This window comes from Wyeomyia smithii, chromosome 1, assembly GCF_029784165.1.
Source record: "Wyeomyia smithii strain HCP4-BCI-WySm-NY-G18 chromosome 1, ASM2978416v1, whole genome shotgun sequence".
Lineage (NCBI taxonomy): Eukaryota > Metazoa > Arthropoda > Insecta > Diptera > Culicidae > Wyeomyia > Wyeomyia smithii.
The window spans coordinates 160155823-160174595 of NC_073694.1; the positions used below are offsets into that span (position 1 = coordinate 160155823).

The following is an 18773-nucleotide window of genomic DNA, read 5'->3' on the forward strand; positions in this document are numbered from 1 at the left end:
CCTGGCGCGGCCAAAAAGCGTACATTCCAACCTTATCAAAAGCCCACCCGGCAGCAAAATAGGACAGTCCACTGTGTCCACTGACAGAACCAGCCCAATGCTAGTGTAAATCCTAGAAGCCCACCAATGGCACAAAACATTACGTCAGTCCAAGCTCAACGTACGGCCACTGGGCGAAAATAGGGGAATGCTTTCTGTAATAAGAGCACACAGCCGCACAGAGACAAAATAAAATCTAATAAAAATTCACCGCAGGACAGCACACTCAAAGCGAGCGGAAATTATAATTAGTTGGGAAATGTCCCGGCAATGTCTTAGAGTCCCCTTTCCGGTTGACCGGCTCTGCCACCGAGATGCCCGCACTGTGCCAAAGGTCACACGCCTTTCTAGTGCAGAACCAAACAAACAGACAAACAAAAAAGTAAAAACAGAACGCTTTTCGATTGAAATTTGCGATATCGGAGGAGATTATTAAAATTGGTTTTTTTTTGCGAGTAGTCAACAAGTTCGTTGCTGCTGACTGGAAGTTTTTAAAAAAGTTCCCCAAGTGTGGTTCCTCCTTTACTTCTACTGTCTCATTTTTTCACTCATGTTGGAAGCTGCAAACTTTGCTAAACGTAAAGGTATTTGACTACGGGACCATTTTAACCACGTAATCATATTTTTTCAGCAATGTGGCCCAGAAAAATGTAACTAATTGTAACTTTTCGTAAATCTTCAGATTTTAAACGCACGAAGCCTCGTCAGAATTTGGTTTGAATATGATGAGATTAATTTTTTCGGCGATAGCGAGGAAATTAGATGCCCAATGACAAGCGTTTCAATCTCTAAATTTAAAATGATCAAAACCTTTTAATCTGTTGTCATGCCATTACCTATTTCGGTGCAAACGTTCTCAATTTTTGCTAATACAGTTCTTTAACAAATCGACTCGCATTGTTTTTCAGTAAACTGTTCTTGAGTCTTTGGGAGCGACCCCCAGTTTTAAACTTTAACAGTGCACACAAAGCTCGGGCTGGAAAATCAGCATACAGAAGAGAAGAATGAGGGAATGATGATGTTCTTATTAAATTAACCTCATGAAATTAGCATCTTGCTAATTAACTGCATACTTTCATACTTGTGCTCGAGAATCTATTACATGCTGCACGACCCGAGCGCACTCTAGCTCCCCAATGCAATGGCCTGAAGTGAGCAACATTCCAGTGGTATCCAAGTTGTGTAATAGGATTTTCTAATACATCTGTGGAAAAGTTGCCTTTCCCGGGGGAATGCTCCGTACATTTTTCCTTGACGGGCGGTGCAAATTGCAATCCATGGAGGTTGCGGCTTACATTTTATGTCACACACAACCCTTGCTAGAGGAAGTAGCGGTCAAAGTGAAATCGGGTAAACATACAGAAAGGATTGTCAAGTGGTTTTTCGATTGCTTACCGATCGCTGTTCCTTCCGAAGAGCCAACTGCGGTTGCTGCTACTTAGAAAGAGGAGGGGCGTGTGTTCATTCATGCATACAAGGCAAGGACGAAATAGATGGATTTAGGTCATCTCAACGGTACATCAGAAAGTGCAAATATCTCCCGAGAATACTGCTTTAGTAGAGCATCACTCTACGCAAACAATTCCAGTGTCAGCTTTCTCTGCTAACGAAAACGCAATAGGAAAAGCTTTTAGTATCACCGATTTACTCAACGGAAGCCGCCACTGCTATGGAGCGTTTGTTGTATGGTACTTTGCTCAAATATTGAACCAGGCACCACCAGGATTTTCCGCCTCACCAAGGATGGTTCGGTTCATTATTCAACTCGGCGGAACAATGCGTGGTCAGCGAAATGACGAAAAGAATTATGTTTACGCTTCTTGCGGTACACTGAATGATGCATGTATGGGAGATGTGCACTTCTCAACTCTATACCACTACTTATCGGAGATTTTTCTATCAACGTAAAGATGATCAAAATTTATTCCATCCGACTCGGTGGAATAACACACAGAAGGATATGATAATGCGGGCAGCTCTCCATGTTGATTTTCATATTGAATGCCGAATAATGTGACATCCAATCCCCTCCCTGTATGTGAGTGTGTGGAGTGCCCCTGCACTGTTTAGGAATAACAACAAAGCAAAGTTGCATAAACGAGGTCGATTGGAAGCGATAGTGTATCTGATTAAGTGGTCCTAAGGCACCAACTTTATTGATCAGTTTTACTTAAACGATGGAAGTAAAAAAAAGGTTGTGCTAGTTTCTGCTTGTTTGATCATATCGAAATCGACTTTACTGGTGTTATCTAGTCTGTCTAAGCACCGAATTATTATTGTCCTCTTTCAAATTATATTTTTTTTATTGTAATAGTTTTAAGGATTGCTACAGGCATATTTATTTCGTTATAGTAGCATTGAAGTGCGGATTCGATCATTATCTGAATAATGTCTAGTAATCCCTAAACTAGAAAAATAGGATGAATAAGTTTGCTCAAAATTTTTTTCCAGAATAGCAATAGAATTAGAAAAGCAATAGACAAATATTTAAACATTTGGATGCTTCTGGTGGTGAATAGTATTCGCGCGCGCTGCTCGTACATCGTTCGTCTTCGCAATGAGTCAACTTCACGTGCAACTTTTTCCGACTCTATCACTTACCACGGTGACACAACCCTTTCTTTCCGTCGCAATTCTGGAGATGCAGCGGTAAACTCGGTCTCCGACAACAGCGACTGTTGCACCTTCTTCCTAACAACATCCTTCCTTAATTGTTGCATACTGAAGATGGCAAACTAATCCCAAGTAGCCATATACCTGGTTAATTGTGCAACTTCACTAACTCTGATCGATCACGGAGCAACTACGAAATGTGCGGTCGTCAAGCTCAAGCTCAAGCTAAAAACTTTCTGACACCCGACTTTTATGAAGAAAAATAGAGATTACATCAGATTTCGTCGATTCGTGCATTTCTAAGAAATTTTACATAAAGAAGTCGATATCGTAACTTTCATGACTGTTTCCATTGGTCAGAAAAGTAAAACTTTGACCGCTTGGGGACACGGCTTGTTCTCTTAGATCTTTGCACGGGCTTGTAATACATAAGTCCCCGTATGTCGAAAATAACGACCGCCCGGAATCAAGTCTGTTGCTAGATCGATTTTATTAAACAAATCCTACTTGAACCTCTCCCACTAAAACCCCAGGGAGAAACAATTCTCTTTCCGATTATCGGTTATCAGGAAAGAATTTGTTTAGCACCCTAATGTTTATGTCATGCGATAACTAAAATTTCGAATGTTGCTCTCGAATTGACCATTTACTAAACTACGCAACCCCATGTAACAATAAAAGTTTTCTTTCGTGCTCTTGACACCGCTGTAATGTCTGTGTTCTTGAATCTACTTTTAAGTAGTAAAAATTTCTTACACTTACACATTTCCTGATAGTAATGTATTCTGCTGAGGTAAGTTCTCAAGGTCTCTTTTAGCTATGCGCTGGTTTTATTATGGCCTCTCTCCGATTTTTTTCCAACACAGTACCTTAACAAAACTGCAGCCAGAATTAGTATTCTTAATCTGCACTTTATGTTCTTTGAAAAACTAATAAATTTTATGGCAGCACGGCACTAGGTCAATCGCCCTCTACAGCTTCGTGATCTGTCTGATATTGCTTATTTCTTTGACTACTGGATTTTCACCTCACTTCTCAAAGCACAGTTTGAATCTGTGCATTGTTGTTGCCAGAAAAGATTGAGTAACACAAATATACTTCCTTCCGAAATCTGATTGAGTCAAACTCTTACGAATTTTTTAAAATGTTTAATCAAAAGTGGAAATTATTAAATGTATTGCGTAACAATTATTAGATGTCCGTAAATGAATAAATTATTACATCCACAAACAAGTTTGTATAATTTTTTTTCTATTAATGTATTTTGCCAGCACTGCTGCACACGAATCAAAGCAAGCTGCCAAAAAGTAAGGCGGGTTGATGTCAAATTCGTTTTTTGCGGTATAGCTACACTCGGACTACACTTTTTACCTTGTAACTCAGGGAACGGTGTAGTACCGTCGCGAAAACGAATTCGACATAAGTGTCAATGAGCACTTTGATGCACACTTCTTCATTATTGCACTTTCAAATTGTGCAGTCCATTTCGGTGAGAAGTGTGCAATAATACTGTCAAAAACGTACACAGAAAAATAAAACTACCCAAATATGCGTATTTTTGACGTAAATCAGCCCTTCTGTGCGGGAGATACTTTTAGGTAAAAGTGATTTACCTACTTTTGAGTACCTGCACGGAAGTCATCATTTAGGTTCAATTTAATGCCTTGAATCGTCACTATCAATATCAAAAATCCATGCAAATTTTTATTTTTATTTTCAGGTTTACGTAAATTTACGTTGTTTTTACGTGTTCGCTTGGTAATACTTTTTGTGTGTAGACAAAATCATTTCGTTTGCAAGTTCAGGTTGTCCTTTCTAATTAAGATCATTGAAGGTGATTAGTAAAAGTGTAAATGTAAACGTGTAAATCATTTTTAGATTCCGTACAGATGTGCAGACCATCGAAATCGGAAAGGCTTGCCTGAGTGTTGTTCCCAGCAAGTAGGAAGTAATAGGCACAAGTGGAAAGCAATCGGTAAATTGTATTGGCCGAAGAAATATTCCGTAGCAAAGCTAATACTAAAAAAGGAGTCCGCACCACTATTCTTAATTTTTTCTACTTATCACTCTCATAGCAGCTTTCAATTGTAGAGAAATCTGCGGTTATATGAATAATCTCACGAAAACCGACAATGGACCAAACTGTTTTATTGTTGACTAGCTGACCCGGCAAACTTCGTCCCGCCTATTTAAGTGTTTGATTTAATAGTTTTAAACATTTAAAATTCATTGTGCCTTGCGATTCGATTATATCGTTGAAAAATTATTGGTTTTATCGGAATGACAACATCCTCGACTTTTGGCTTTTGTACATGACCTCTATTCCGGATATGTATTGGGTGCATTTCAGTTATTTGCGTTGTTTTCCAGAAACTGAAAGTGGTCATCTTCTAATTCAATATGGTGTCCAGGGTCAATGCTTGGCTTCTCTACATCATTTCGATTACGGACTTATCCATATGTAGCAGTATTCTGTTATTTTCGGCTGTTTCCCAGAAGTTGCTATATTTTTATTCAAACTGTTGTCTAAAATCAATTTATAGCTCCTTGCATCATTATGGATCCGGTGATATTGAGTAGTATTTGGTCACTTTAGGCTGTTTTCCGGACACTGGAAGTCGCCATCTTACAATTCAAAATGTTGTTTGGGGTCGATTTGTGACTTCAGTGCATCATAACAATCCCGGAAATACCCATATTGGGTGGTATTTGGTCATTTGCCGCTGTTTTTCAGAAACCGGAAGTCGCCATCTTGGATTTCAAAATGGCACTTGGAAACAATTTCTGGCTTCTGAGCGTCAATCTGGTTGAAGAAACACTCATATTGGGTTGTATTTGGTCATTTTCGGCTGTTTTCCAGACACCGGAAGTCGTCAACTTACAATTCGAAATGTTGTCTGAGGTCGATTTACTCATGTTGGGTCATTTGACGCCATTTTTCAGAAACGGAAAGTCGCCATCTTGGATTTCGAAATGGTATTTGGAGACATGCCAGAAGAAGGAATGGTGTCGAAACATTATTGCCATGTTTGTTACACCTAAAAACATTCAGCTGCCAAATTTGGTTATATTTGCTTGATTGGTTCTCGAGCTGTGCATGAATGAGTTTCATTTGTATGGGACCCCTCCCTTATAGAAGAGAGAGGGGAGGCAAACCATTATGGATATATTTGTTACCCCTAAAACAATCACCTGTCAAATTGGGTTACATTTAGTTGGTTAGTTCTCGAGATAAGCAGAAATTTGTGTTTCATTTGTTATGAACTCCTCCCTCACAAAAGAGGGAGGGGAATCGAACCACTATGGACATACTTTTTATTCCTAAAAACATTCACATACCAAATTTGGTTGTATTTGGTTGATTGGTTCTCGAGCTGTGCGAAATTCGTGTTTCATTTGTATGGGACCCCTCCCTTGTAGACGAGGGAGGGGTGTCAAACCTTTATGGATATATTTGTTACCCCTAAAAACATTCACCTACCAACTTTGGTTCTATTTACTTAGTTAGTTCTCGAGATGTGCAGAAATTGTGTTTCATTTGTATGGGACCCCTCCTTCCAGAAGAGGGAAGGGTGTCGAATCAACATGGACATATTTGCTACTCCTGAAAACATCCACATGCTAAATTTGGTTCTATTTACTTAGTTAGTTCTCGAGATGTGCAGAAATTTGTGTTTCATTCGTATGGGACCCCTTCCTTCCAGAAAAGGGAAGGGTGTCTTACCAACATGGACATATTTGTTACTCCTAAAAACATCCACTTGCCATATTTGGTTCCATTTGCTTAGTTAGTTTTCGAAATGTGCAGAAATTTGTGTTTCATTTGTTTGGGACCCCTCCCTCCCGGAAGAGGGAAGGGTGTCGAATCAACATGGACATATTTGTTACTTCTAAAAACATTCACATGCCAAATTTGGTTCTATTTGCTTGGTTAGTTTTCGAGATTCGCAGGAATTTGTGTTTCATTTGTATGGGACCCCTTTCTAGCAGAAGAGGGAGGGATCCCGAACTATCTTAGTCACCTTTCCCGGCCCCTAAAACCCCTATATACAAAATTTCACGCCGACCGGTTCAGTAGTTTCCAAGCCTATACGGAACAGACAGACAGATAGACAGACAGACAGACAGACAGACAGAGCTGCATTTTTATATGTGTAGATTCCACATGTCCTCTTAAAAACTTGACAGTTTCCCGATACAAATCTTAAGACAAAGAGAAATCTTCAATACAATTTTTAATGTAGTTGTGAGGATCAGGGCTCTACAATTTCAAAACATAACAATGAAACTGAATATTTCGCGCAGCCATTTCGAATTCATTTAATACCTTTCGGTTACTGAATCACAGTGACGCTGTCAAACGAATTTGATTACGGTTTTCTTTCTCGTCTGGTGTTCATTGCGTCATTTCCAATGAAACTGATGACTGTTTCAATTGTCAGAGATACTAACGCTTACTAACGGCTGACAACTGAAAATTTGGATTTTTTCGAGGCTCTCTTACTCCGCAGCAAAACGCTCAGAGAGAAATGAGAATATGTATATGAATGCTCTCTCTCCTTTTTATATGGTTTTGTTTATGCATGCCCGGTTGTGTTCAAAATGGCGTCGAAACAAAGAGCTTTCCACAAACGCATTGTACAGTTCGCTATGAACTGCACAACGATTTTGGCAAAAAGTTCATAGTAAACCATTTTGCAAGTTAAAATCTTCCGGTTTCAATTGTGTATGGTTTCCTGCAAACCTCAAGTATAATCCGCCAGGAAGGTAGTAGAGAAGTGGAAGGTCAGCGCTCATTGTCATTTTCGATTGAAAATTGTCAGGTGAGAGTGACGCTGTTAATCTCCGCTTTCAATTCAAAATAATTTCTTACCGTCTCAGCTCAATCGAATCAAAGCAACAGAGTTCGAGTAGTTTTCATGTGACTCACAAAGTGCTCGAAAATGAAACAAATGTTTTTCGATTCAAAGAGACGGGTCACAGCGTTACCATAACCTGATGATTGTCAATTAAAAATGACTTTGTCAGGCTCTGATTCCAATTCGTATGCGAGTACAAAAATTTTTTCAAAAGTGATTTGCATAAGCTCAGCAGGAATCGTTTAATTTTTTTTATAATCTGTGATTTAAACGCTAAACACCGAACATGGGATACTTTTTTGAGTAATTCCAATGTAAAAAAAAAAATGGCCACTGATTGCTCCTCAGTAAATTTTTATCTTCATCAACTAATTACATTTTTGTGTTTTATCGTGGTTATCGCCGCATCTATTTGATTGCTTCTTGTGATCGACAGTTTTCGGCGGAGTAAATAAATTAAACTACATTTGCCAGTTTGTCCGTACGTTTCGAGTTACTACTGGCTTTTACTCATCATCAGCTCTGTAGACCGTCGTTGGGATGAAAAAGAAAATTATACCTTAATCGAAAAATGTTCATTTTTGGAAATGTTGAAAAACGTATTGGAATCCACTTTCTTCCAATACAACAACAGTTTTTATGAACAGGAGGAATTCCAATGGGATCACCTTTGTCTCCTGTGGTAGCGAAGATCGTTTTGGAGCGAATTGAAATTCTTGCAGTGTTCAATAGTTTTCACCCTAGACTGCAGTTCACAATCGAAATGGATGCAGAAGGGAAGCTGAAGTTTTAGACACTATCCTACGGAAAAGCGATGGAAAGATTTCGACTGAATGGTTTCCCAAAGATCCAGACGGTAGGTATCTGGACTTCAAATCGGACAGCCCTTTTTGTCACAAGAAAAACACAGTGATAGCTGTAGTAGATAGAGCTCTAAAACTAACCGATGTTGACCTAAGACAGAAAGCTTTAGAAGTTGTCAAAAACATAATGAATAAAAATAATTATCCTGTTTTCTTTGTAAAAAATGTTATAAAGCAAAGATTACAAAAATGTACAACAGTCTGGAAAAACCAAATGTAATTATGAATGAACGCTTTGTCACTATACCGTACATAACAGGCGTAGGAGAAAAACTAGCTAGGTACCTAAAACAATTTGGGATTGATGTTGCTTATAGGCCACTTGACAAAATTAAAAACATATTGTTCACAAAAACTAAAGACAAAATCCCAAAAGACAAAAACACAAACGTGGTATATGAGATTTACTGTGGTCAATGTAACAAATCATATATCGGAGAAACGAGCCAGTTTTTGTATAAGAGATTGGAACAACACAACATAATATTAAGACGAAAAACATCGGAGGCACAGGCTTAGCCCAACATACTTTAGAAACTGGCCATAAGTTTGATTTCGACAAAACTAAAATTAAAGAAAAGGTATCTAAGCACAATACAAGACTAATAGCTGAAACATTTCATATTAAAGTTAGAGGAGATGATAACGTTGTTAACAAACAAAAAGACTCTATAATTTTCAAAGCTGATACAATCCTATAATTTGCAAACTAAAAACAAGAAAAGAAAGAAAATCAGATAAACGAAAACAAAATAGTAGTTGTGGTGTGTACAGTAAGTCGTAAAGTTTGTATGTTTAAATTTTGTGTTTTAGTTCTGAATGTATATTATATAAAGTTGATTTAGAGTCCGCTGATGATGAGTGAAAGCCAGTAGTAACTCGAAACGTACGGACAAACTGGCAAATTTAGTTTAATTTATTTACTCCGCCGAAAACTGTCGATCACAAGAAGCAATCAAATTAATTACATTTTTGTGTCTTTAACTTACATTTTAAGCTATAAAGTAGGCAATGTATGTGATTTTTTCAAGGATGAAAAAATGATGTAATCCCAGCTTAACGGAACTCTTTCGTTAGATGCGTATCCCCGTGGAAGGTCCGCAGAAGACTGAATCACCTAGTTTTCTCTTTCCATCAGATATAGTAAGTCGCTATACAAGTGTGAGAGCAAGTAGTCGGTCAGTTACAAAAATAACTTCCACAAGGCAGTATGTGTGGTTGATCGAGGCGTGTGTAGAGCATAGAGCAATAGATAAGGGTGATCGTATTGGTCTTTGGGAAACCTACCTCTACCAGTAATTTAAATGGCCAAAACACCATGCCGGAGACATCGGAGATTGCGGGTTCGAGTCCCGTCTGGACGAGGAAATTTTTTTCTAAGTCTGTATCACATCCTTAGCCCGTGCTTATTATTAGCATCCTTGAAAAAATCACATACATTGCCTATTTTATAACTTAAAAATAACTTTCATCTCTTTTATCTCCAAACACATAGTGTTTTTTCTGTTAGAAATCCATCAACGATCGATATGGTATTAACAGATCAAAGTGATGTATGAAGTGGATGAGCTCTGTATTTAATAATCAAAGGACTGATTGGGAAAGTTATAAAACTCTTATTGAGAATAATTTTAATAAAGGGTAAAACTTGCAAACTATTGTAATCATTGATTGCGCTTCGGAAGCATTGCAAATTGCAAAATAAGCAAATAAATTGACGCTCTTTCAAAGGCTCAAGTGCAATTCGATCTATCGATAACGCTGCTCAACACAATTTTTGTTCTAAAGTTAAAACCGGAAAAAGTAAGATTAGAGCTTTAAACTTTTCCTATAAATTTTGGTGCACCCAGGCAGTTCGAGAGTGCATCTGAAGGCCTCAGAGTAATTACTCCCCGGGGTCGTTGCTTCTGTTTTCTTATGGTAAAACTTCTTTCAAGTCTCTGAACACTTTACGCATTTTCGAGCTTTCTAAGAGCACCATAATTCACAGGAACATTAAAAACGCTAAGTTTTTTTTATTATAACCTGTGTTGATAACTGATCATCAAAAGGGAAGAACCAATTTTCCTTGAAGCTCCAACTGAAATAAAAGATTATAGTTTTAAAACCATTCCCGTGAATTTTAGAGCTCCTTGCTAATTAAAAAATGCGTTAAGTTTCCAGAGACTTAAATAAAGTTTTATCGTAAGCAAACGTAAAAACGTTAAACCCGGCGGAAATTACTGTGCGGTTTTTTGACGCACTTCCGGGCTGATTGGGGGCACCAAAAATTCCTGAAACAGTTAAAAGATATTTATAGTCTTTATTCTCTATGTTTGATCTCAAAAGCATTTTTTTCGCTTTTGTCCATGATGAAAATCTTCAGCTACTTATTCGTTTGGAAAAATGTATGCATTTAACTCTGTTTCAGAAACTTTACATACAGATTAAAAAAAAACAGTTTAAACATAGATTCACTATTTAGATAAATCTAAATTTTAGAATTTAAATCGAAACCTTATTAAACCTAATTCAGAACCCTTTAGGAAACTATCGAAGATTCTATTCCAGTAATTTAAGGTGGTGATCGTTTTCTGGTAATCAACACAAAAAAGCTCGAAGACTTGCCCAGCAGTTTGAGAGTGTTCATAATAAGAATTTGAATTTTGTGAGTTAAATTAAAAATGAAGTCACCTGTCAATGTAATCAGAAGTAATTGACACTAGCTCAAATGAGATCAGATCAATTATTGAAAACCAGCTGGACCCGGCAAACGTTGTTTTGCCTCAAACGAAATTTTACATTATTAATAATAAATGTTTTGCTTATTTTTAGGTCAAGCTATTTTTATTTCTATTTCAAGCAGTAAATGTGGAGCTGACGATTGAAAAATGTACTAACTGGGGAAATAGTTAATTAGAAATTTACGAAAAACATTGTCCAGCAGGTGGGACTCGAACCCACAACTTCTAATTTGGTAAGGAGGGGTGTTTCCAGAAACCGGAAGTTGCCATCTTAGACCTCAAAATAGTGTCTAACGTCGATTTTCAATATAGTTGAAACATGTGTTTTATTTGTGTTGGATTCTTCACAAAATTCAGCCTTGGGTTTTGTATAATACATTCACTTAAAATCTTCTGAATTACCTTAGGGGTTCACAAAGTCATTGTTCTGTGATGACATAACCTTTTCTGTAGAGAAGAAGTTTTTGTGTCATATGCAGTCGACTGCAGAAAAGTTTATACACTTTCTATTTATGCTTACAAAAGTGAAAAAAATCGCCCATACTAAATTGATTACACAGTGCAACAAAAATTTACTTTTTCTTCTGCCTCGGCTTCTATGTATGATTTTTTCATGTCTTTTGACGTAAAAACTAATTTCCTCGAGTTTGAACACTTTTCATCAACAAACAGTGGCGCCATTTTGAATTTTTGAGAAATCGGAAATTTTCGATGTTTTTTCGACGCCATTTTGTTTTAAAGCCAAATATCAAAATTCTAAGAGTTCGTCCACATATTAGCATTTTCATACCCATCTTTTAAAAAAACAGATTTCACATCAGACAAAAATTGAGCTCAAAACGGTGATTCAAACGGTGATTCGGTTTTGACAAGGTTTTAGTAATTCACAAAGCAAAATAGTACCGAGTATGTAGAGAATTGATGGCCAATATCTAAAATTGGTAGTTAAATTATGTCTTATATTGAGTAAAAAAAGTCTCAGGAATCGATTGGTAGGTGTCTGATCCACGAAAAATGTCAGCAACATGTCAATTTTGCTCCAAATTCTCCTACAATACTAAAAAAGGTATATCTCGACGTTAGATTAACTCATTTGAATTCTGTTTAATGTAATATCAAGAGTGTAAGAGATAGTCCAAGTTACAATAAGAATTTGCCTTCACATGGTCCTCCCCATTTTGCGAGGAGAGGGTCGCAATTTAACTTTATTGAAGACGCGATAATTTTGTCTTATAGCTGAATCGAGATTTTTATGGAGGAAGTTTGTTTTTGCATCAAAATACATCAAAAAATTATACATAGAAGCCAAGGCAAAAAAAAATGTTGCACTCTGTCATTTTTCCTCATGTGCCGCGTGTATGAGCTCATTTTTATCATAATCAGCAAGAAGCTAGTTCTTTAGTAACGCACCCCATTATTTTTTCTAAAGAGCAACACAAGGCTATTCGTTGAACTAGAAGGTTTACCATATCGATGAACCAAAACTAGACTCTACACTCTTTATTTGATTTAACACCAAAAACATGAAACAGCTTTCGACACATGCAACCCACGGCTGCAATCAAGCGCTCATATCAACCAAGAAGCGCCATCGACAAGTTTCGAATATCGACCAGGTAAACATCCTTTCCGGGCGTTTGTTTTGACTGCTGAGGTAAACTATAAATTAGCTTGGCAGCAAACGTTGCCATTTTTTCCAACGCTTTGTCGTTCTGAAATGAGTCCGTCTGAAGCGCCGATAATTAATAACTGACCCAAATACGTTGCCACCCCCTCGTGTTGACATCATTCATTGGCAGCCTTTGCGTCACCACCGCTGTCGACCATAAAGAAATACGTGAATCACTTATCACTGTGTTTCCAGCAAAATAACCCTTTCTAAATATGGTTCGATTACTGATTGACGACGCCGGCCAAAGAGCCAACCAACCGGACGGTCAACTGGTGACAAATGTACAGAGGCGTGAAAATTGAATTGTTAACAATGCTTTCAGCGTTTTGATCATCTCGGTTTTGCGGCAATTTTAATGGACGTCCAAATTACTGCTTAAATGTAAGAAAGCCGGTAGCGAACGATACTAGCGGAAATAAATTACAATTAGCGCCGTTTTAGCAGTACAGCCCCAAAGCAGACTGTCACATGGAAAAAGCCGGTACAAGAATCTACTGCCATCGAGGACCAGGCGAAAGAAGCAGGGCGGGATTAATGAAATTGTAGGCATAAAATTGAACGAATCATGGTAAACAGACTCGTAAAGCCGCGGTTACTTATTCACTCCTGTGCGGAATAAAATCTGCTCGGTCCTTTAAGCCGCTCTTCCTGTGCAGTACCGATGAATGAATATGGAAGAATCCCACGTTTTCAATTATAGCGCCATAAAATCATTCTCGTTTGAATAAGCGCTTTAAGTAAGCATCTTTGATGAGATGATGGCCGTCAAATACTCAACTGGAGCTGTTTTGAAGTTGGATTGATGGCACAGTTTTACGATGATTACGGAACGGAACGATTTGTAGCCTGAAGGCTGCGGTGACTAACGATGGGTGAAGTACGTAGTGAGTTCGATGAATCCGATCCTAATAAAACAGTGGTCTGAAAGTTGCGCTGCTGATAGTCGGAATGACTGCCGGCAGTCGGGGTAATTCTTTAAGTGTAAAAGCTTGTTTCAACGGGAAACTATCTGAAGAATAATCCTCGGAAGCTGCGATTAATAGTGCACGTTTAATTTTATTACTATCGCAATGCTGCACAGAGTAGGCAATAAACACAAACCTCAAATCACCTTGCAGTTGAAATATAAAAGCAGAGTTTTTTTTACCCTTCGAAAGAAAATCCCTTGGTTCTTGCTAGTGAGATGAAAAAGATCTCGAGGAAGTCTTTGATTAAATTTTTTTAATTTCACAGAAGATTTAACACTTCATCTATTTAGTCTCACTTCGTTACTCTTTCTTGAGGGATCCTTTATAGTACTGTTTTGTCTTATTCTCACTCTTATTCTTACTCTTACTCTTACTCTTACTCTTACTCTTACTCTTACTCTTACTCTTACTCTTACTCTTACTCTTACTCTTACTCTTACTCTTACTCTTACTCTTACTCTTACTCTTACTCTTACTCTTACTCTTACTCTTACTCTTACTCTTACTCTTACTCTTACTCTTACTCTTACTCTTACTCTTACTCTTACTCTTACTCTTACTCTTACTCTTACTCTTACTCTTACTCTTACTCTTACTCTTACTCTTACTCTTACTCTTACTCTTACTCTTATTCTTACTCTTACTCTTACTCTTACTCTTACTCTTACTCTTACTCTTACTCTTACTCTTACTCTTACTCTTACTCTTACTCTTACTCTTACTCTAACTCTTACTGTATGTCGTTTCAATATATTTTGATAATAAAATTGATTTAATTAATTTAATAATTCAATTATGTCGATTATGCTGTTTTCTAATGTAATACTATAATATGACCAGGTGAGAACTCAAATAATACCAAACAATACGGCAGGTCAGTTTCTCTTATCGTCACTCGCCGGCACGAAGATAATTTAAAGACTCTATTCAAGTTGCTGTGGCGGAAGAGCAGACAAACCAAGACCAGCTCTCGTACAAAGAGTAATTTATCGTATGCTTTATAAACACGGGATGTATATTTACACACTCCGATCGCTGTTTGCGTCCGCCACCAAACAACGCATGAACAAATATTTAATCGTCATGTTTATTTAACCAACATTTGAATGCCAACCGTTGCATTGCAATGAACAACAACCGAAAGCGTAGTTGCATTCGTGCAGCGGATATTCGCAACACAGCCGAAAGTCAAGTTGCGGTTGCTCTGCGGTAGAGCGAAGTGCTCTATCGCAAGGGGAAATTTAAACCGATAGTAATTTTATTTGAAAATAATTAATGACCTGAAAATATGATAGCGTGTTTAATTAAATTATCAGGCATAGACAATTATTTAACAACTAAATTCAGGATAATTTGCATTCATCCTGTGACAGTATTCCAATCGGGTTTACTGTTTATTAATATTTACTCACTGCTCTCGTCATGTAAACATTCACAGTCAGTTTATTCAATTAACTTTTCATTCGAGTTCGACATTGCTGATGAGTGCTTCAACATCCCCAAGATCTACATGGATTTTTCAACTTTCGATTTCCTTCCATTCAACAGGCAAAGCGGTCCCCTTTGTGGAGTTGACGGTGGCCCACGCTAGCGTGCTGACGATTCTGGCCATATCCTTCGAGCGATACTACGCCATCTGCGAACCACTGAAGGCCGGTTACGTGTGCACGAAAGCACGGGCTCTGGTTATCTGTTTGGCAGCCTGGACCGTGGCGGCAATTCTAACGAGGTAAATATGGCGGCAGGGCGCGCGCGAGCGTGAGTAGAAAGCGTGCCCCCGTGATTTACTTTACCTGCATCCACCTGTTTAACCCTACTAACTCGATTGAATGTTATCGCTTTAAGGTGAAACGGGATTGTGGCCTTTTCCTATACAATTTTGAGGTTAGAGTTCTTTTTACTTCTGTATTTTGATCGTAGAAAATTCGGCTTCCACTAAATAAACAGCACTCAAATTGCTACTTCAGACATGCGACAGTTGTGAAAACAATTGATCAAAGTTTCATGTACGTAGTCTTCATAAATCAAGAAAAAATTAGATTGCAAAATTCGAGTTGATCGCGACCACGTCCCGATTCACCTTAATGTGCGCTTTGATTCATGCTTTTGCACGGCGATTGGCGTTTGCTTGTTTCGATGTCTAAATATTTTCATTGATTAAGTGACTCTCATCATCCTAAGAGACGGAAATGGGCTATACCTGTCAAACTCCCGCACCCTCGCCCTTGTAAGCTACTATTCTGAGACTCCTGCTGTCTGTTGTCCAAGTTGCCGGTAGCCTATGAAAGGGAAACCAGAAAATACCACTATATACTCTGTCGTAAATAGGGATCTTGCTTATCGCAGGAAAACCGTCCCACAGCAAAGGGTAATCAAATTGATTGATATATACATTTATTGGCTACTGCTATCACTAAACCTCATTTTCCAAGAGAAATTACCCTGTCCAACCACAACCTATACAAGCAAAGCGTATAATGTTAGAGCGAATCAAGAATTTATGTCAGGAATGATGATTTATTGCTTTTCTACACTGTTAATTTGGTTACTGGAAAACATGCTAAAAAATGTTGATTTTTTTTTTTTGAATATCATCGAAATTCTTTCTTTTTATTTCGTTTCATGTATTTCGATTGCCTACACTGATGACTAGATAAACTGGATTTTTTTTATATGTGTACAATCTTTACCGTCTATTCGACTGATTAATCATTTTTGATCTCTGCTACCCCCACAGCCGGGTACGAGGAGAGTTGTGATTCAAACCTTCTTCCCACCGCGGATGCGGAAAAAAGCTTTTGATGCGTGAATTGGGAAAAAATCTAAGCAGGAGCTAATCGAATGTTATTTATTCTCAACACTTGAAAATGATCCTCCAGAAAAGTTACCGCATTGGAGATTTTACTCCTGCAGCAAAGCAAAGCATTGGTGCTACATTCCGGTTCTGAACTTGACCATCATATGTTTTTCAATCATTCTTTTGTTTATTTCACTAGATTAAATATTTTCGCCTATTTTTTTTCAAATTGAATTTACATGATCATTTTTAAGTTATCTCTTTATTTGAATATTTGAGTAATTAAATATTACATCAATTTTGTTATTTATGATGCAACCTATTTTAATACGATTTTTCCAAATGCATTCATTCACTAAATTATTTATTTACATTAAAAATCAATTCTTGATTTTTGTGGAAATTTATTTTGTATTTTTTATTTGTATTTATTTGTTTACTATTTATTTTTTCATTTATTTGTTCAGTGCTCATCTAGTTCCCTATGTATTTATCATACCTTTATTAATTGGTTATTCAAATTGATGAACCCCTCGTTAACTGGAAAATGAGGGGCTATCCACATACCACGTGAACAGATTTTTAACGATTTTAACACGCCCCCCCCCCCCCCCACAACATCTGCCATATATAAATTCTAAAAATTTTGTATGGACCGTGGACATCACATCATCCCTCCCCCAAAGCTGTCCACGTGGTATGTGGATGGCCCCTAATGCTATAGGACGCTTGGATTTTTCTTTAGAACTTGGCTCACTAAAATTGCTCATTTTTTCAATTTTTTTTTGAAAATTACTTGAAAATATCATAGGAAAGAGGAAAGATAAGGCTTCCTATTGCAAACGTGAAAGTTGCTGGTCACAATATTGAATTTTGTCGCTATATTGGATTATTTCAGACTAACAAACGGTAAACGGTGTCAATCTGATGCGTTGAAAAAAAAAAACATCGATTCACTGGTCGACAAAATGAAAAAATAAAGTGCATTCCAAAAGCTCAAATCGGAAAAAATGAAAGATGTTAGCTATTCAAACATTCTTATAAATTTTGCTGCCTCTAGCCATTATCGAAACGATTCAACTTACGTGAGAGTAAATAGAGTAATTGCTCGCCGGGTTCGTCGCTTCAACGTTATGTTTACGAGAGAACTCATTTAAGTTTCTGAAGAAACGGTAATGGCTAGAGACACCAAAATTCACAGGAATGGTAGAATAATTATAATCTTTCATATATTCCGGTTTGAGTTTTTGGAGTGTTGGGGGAACTGCTACATTATTCATCTCAGCTCATATTCATCGCATACAATATGAAATTACAATTGGAAACAGGAAAAATTGCATATTTTCTTCTTAAACCAATCTGTTAATCCCTGGAGTGGATTCTTCTTTGTTCACTTTAGATTCCTCATAAAGTATAATCTTCAAAAACTCCCTTAAAAGCACTAAATTTGATATTATAGTCGGGCATATGTACTCGAAAACTCATTTAATTTAATCACCTACCTCAGAAAACAAAATCCGCGCATTGTTCTATACGGCTACAACGGGACTCGTTCAGCAGCCAACCAATGTTTTTTTCATCACTAGCGGACCACTTTTTATGTTAATCACTAAACAAAATCACTCACTACATTAAGAATACTTTAATCTTGGAAATGTTCACCTTAAATTTCCTAAAACAAGATTGAATTAGCAGAAATATATGAGATGAATTTCTACAATTCTCAAATTTCAACTGTATGTATTTTCATCTGTTTTCACTGCGTTGATGAAAATCGAAAGTTGCCAAATCAGTTCCTGTTAATACGAAAAAGTCATACTGAAAACGTTAAATTATTCCGACATAATTGACATAAACCGACAGCACTGCGGTGGTTGCCTAGGTTACCAATTTTGCACGTAAACAACTACAGCGGATACCTAGGTTAACTACTACGACGGGCTGCGGCTACGTTCATTCATGATAATGTGATCTATTCATGATTAACAGTGCAATGCAGTGTGATGAATATGGGGGCAATTGAGCAGTGATTCAAGTTTTGAGATGGATATGGAAGTGTTGGGAAAAATGGTTTGTTTTATGAAATTCAGGATAAATCTAGCTAAGTTTACTAAATATACAATGCTGAACGATTCCATAAGAGCACGTAAGCGTATTTTGTTTTTTTTTTTGTTCAATGATTTCATGAAAATTTGGTGTTTAATCCGTGCATTTTTGTGAATATCGGCTTAATGAGATG

General features: G+C 37.4%; 1 protein-coding gene across 2 annotated transcripts in view; it reads left to right on the forward strand.

The window, feature by feature from the left end:
• LOC129717504 (thyrotropin-releasing hormone receptor) overlaps positions 1–18773 on the forward strand; it is a 110695-nt gene that overhangs the window by 20231 nt on the left and 71691 nt on the right. For both annotated transcript variants that reach the window (XM_055667449.1, XM_055667451.1), the window contains exon 3: positions 15286–15466. In XM_055667449.1, the coding sequence (XP_055523424.1) occupies positions 15286–15466 (181 nt within the window). The remainder of the gene's footprint in view (positions 1–15285; positions 15467–18773) is intronic.